Here is a 1,691-nt window from a genome sequence, read left to right as displayed (position 1 = left end):
GTCTTTCACCCTTTAATGCAGCACAATCAAAATCTAATTCCAAAAATAGTGCAGTGCAGACATACATAATTTTGAATTTATATGGGAAACCACTTACCGCCTATAAAAACCTCATTTTTACGAAGAAAGATATTTTGTGGTTTAATGTCATTATGCACCACTCCTTTGTTATGAATATAGCTCAGTGTTCGAACCTGAATTTCATGGAGAAATTGAAGGTATTGCGTTATTATAAAATGTTTGAAGTCTGTGGTGCATACTGATTGTAAAAACACGTATAAAGTGCTATATATCTCAAAAGTCTTATTTTGGAACTCCCAACGGCTATGCAAACTTTCTTCAAAAAGTGTCATTGCAATGTATGGATCACATCGAAACATTTCTCCGTTGGCATACAGATTCGGGATTCCTTTTTCTTCAATTTTCGGATTACGTGTTGCATTCAAGGCTAAATAAACTGACTGCTCCCGTCTCATAATACTTTCATCTATGAAAAATTTGATTGCAACCACTTCACCATCATAAATGGCTGACATAGGAAACATATAAATGGTCATTAGATTATATATAAAAGCGATTCGAGAGGTTACCTTTCCATATAAGGGCACTTTCAGAGGAACCAAGACATTCATTCAATAGCGTTATTTTGTGACCTCTAATGCCAAATACTTCTCCTTTTGTGCGTTTCAAACACTCTTCTACTCTGTTTCTAATCTGATTCACTCTTTCGTTGGCCTGAAATCATTTCATAGCTGTACTGAATAAATTCGCAAATTTGGTAAATGAAATTAGCTTACATTGATCATTGAAAGGCAGAAAATCAATAAAAATAGCGTTAAAACTTTCATTTTGAAATTCTCATTGGAATCAATACTTCTCGTTCGTATTATTAAACTTTTTGTGAAAATTTCTACAATTCTTGATTTCTATCTCCAAATACAAAAGTGATGGGTTTTGCTGTGCTCTAACTAAATTATCTCAGACTATATATCTCAATTTATTCATTTTTTCAAATACCATCGAGAATGTAATTTCATATTTTAAATATCTTTCGAAAAAATATACACCAAATTGGGGTAAACAACACACGTGTTTGGGTCAGAGTTTCGAATTTTTCAATGCCAATTCATTCAATTATAATTACCATTAGTTAATGTAAATTGAAATTTTCAATTTATTTTTTTCAATTCATTGAATTGAATTTTCAATTACCATTTACATTCAAATTGATAAATGAATTGAAATTTATTTCAATTGCGTGAAGTTGCAGAGATTGATGCCTTATGCGGCATTTGTGCATAGCTAATGTCAAAAGTGAGGTTAATATTTGAATGCGCACATTCAACAATAACGGTTGCTCGTTGCTGTGTCAATAAGTTTAAAAGAAATCGCAGCAATGAAAACAGTTTCAAATTTTAATTTTTTTAATTTGTATATTAATATTAAATTTTAAATATATATACATTTTAATTTACATTCAAAATGTTATTATAAATGAATTGACGGTAAAAAATTGAAAACAATCGAGAGTAGTATTATGGGAGCCAACTAGAATCTCTGCAACTTCACGCAATTGAAATGAATTTCAATTCATTTCTCAATTTGAATGTAAATGGTAATTGAAAATTCAATTTAATGAATTGAAAAAAATAAATTGAAAATTTCAATTTACATTAACTAATGGTAATTGA

The 1,691-nt window shown here is 29.8% G+C and overlaps 1 protein-coding gene across 1 annotated transcript; it reads right to left on the bottom strand.

Annotated features, from left to right (window-relative positions):
* Positions 1-97: 97 nt before the first annotated feature.
* Positions 98-557, bottom strand: LOC116351292 (probable casein kinase I homolog ECU03_0910; the record flags this gene model as incomplete). The annotated part of the gene is made up of 2 exons (XM_031783378.1): positions 261-557; positions 98-194 (listed from the first exon to the last, which is right to left on the bottom strand). Coding segments are annotated over exons 1-2 (394 nt in total), but the record flags the coding sequence as incomplete, so codon positions are not given.
* Positions 558-1,691: the final 1,134 nt, after the last annotated feature.

This window comes from Contarinia nasturtii, unplaced genomic scaffold, assembly GCF_009176525.2.
Source record: "Contarinia nasturtii isolate CC-2019 unplaced genomic scaffold, AAFC_CNas_1.1 Cnas_scaffold_5154, whole genome shotgun sequence".
Taxonomy (NCBI): Eukaryota; Metazoa; Arthropoda; class Insecta; order Diptera; family Cecidomyiidae; genus Contarinia; species Contarinia nasturtii.
The sequence above is the reverse complement of the archived record's forward strand: the minus strand, read 5'-3'. Positions and strand labels throughout refer to the sequence as shown.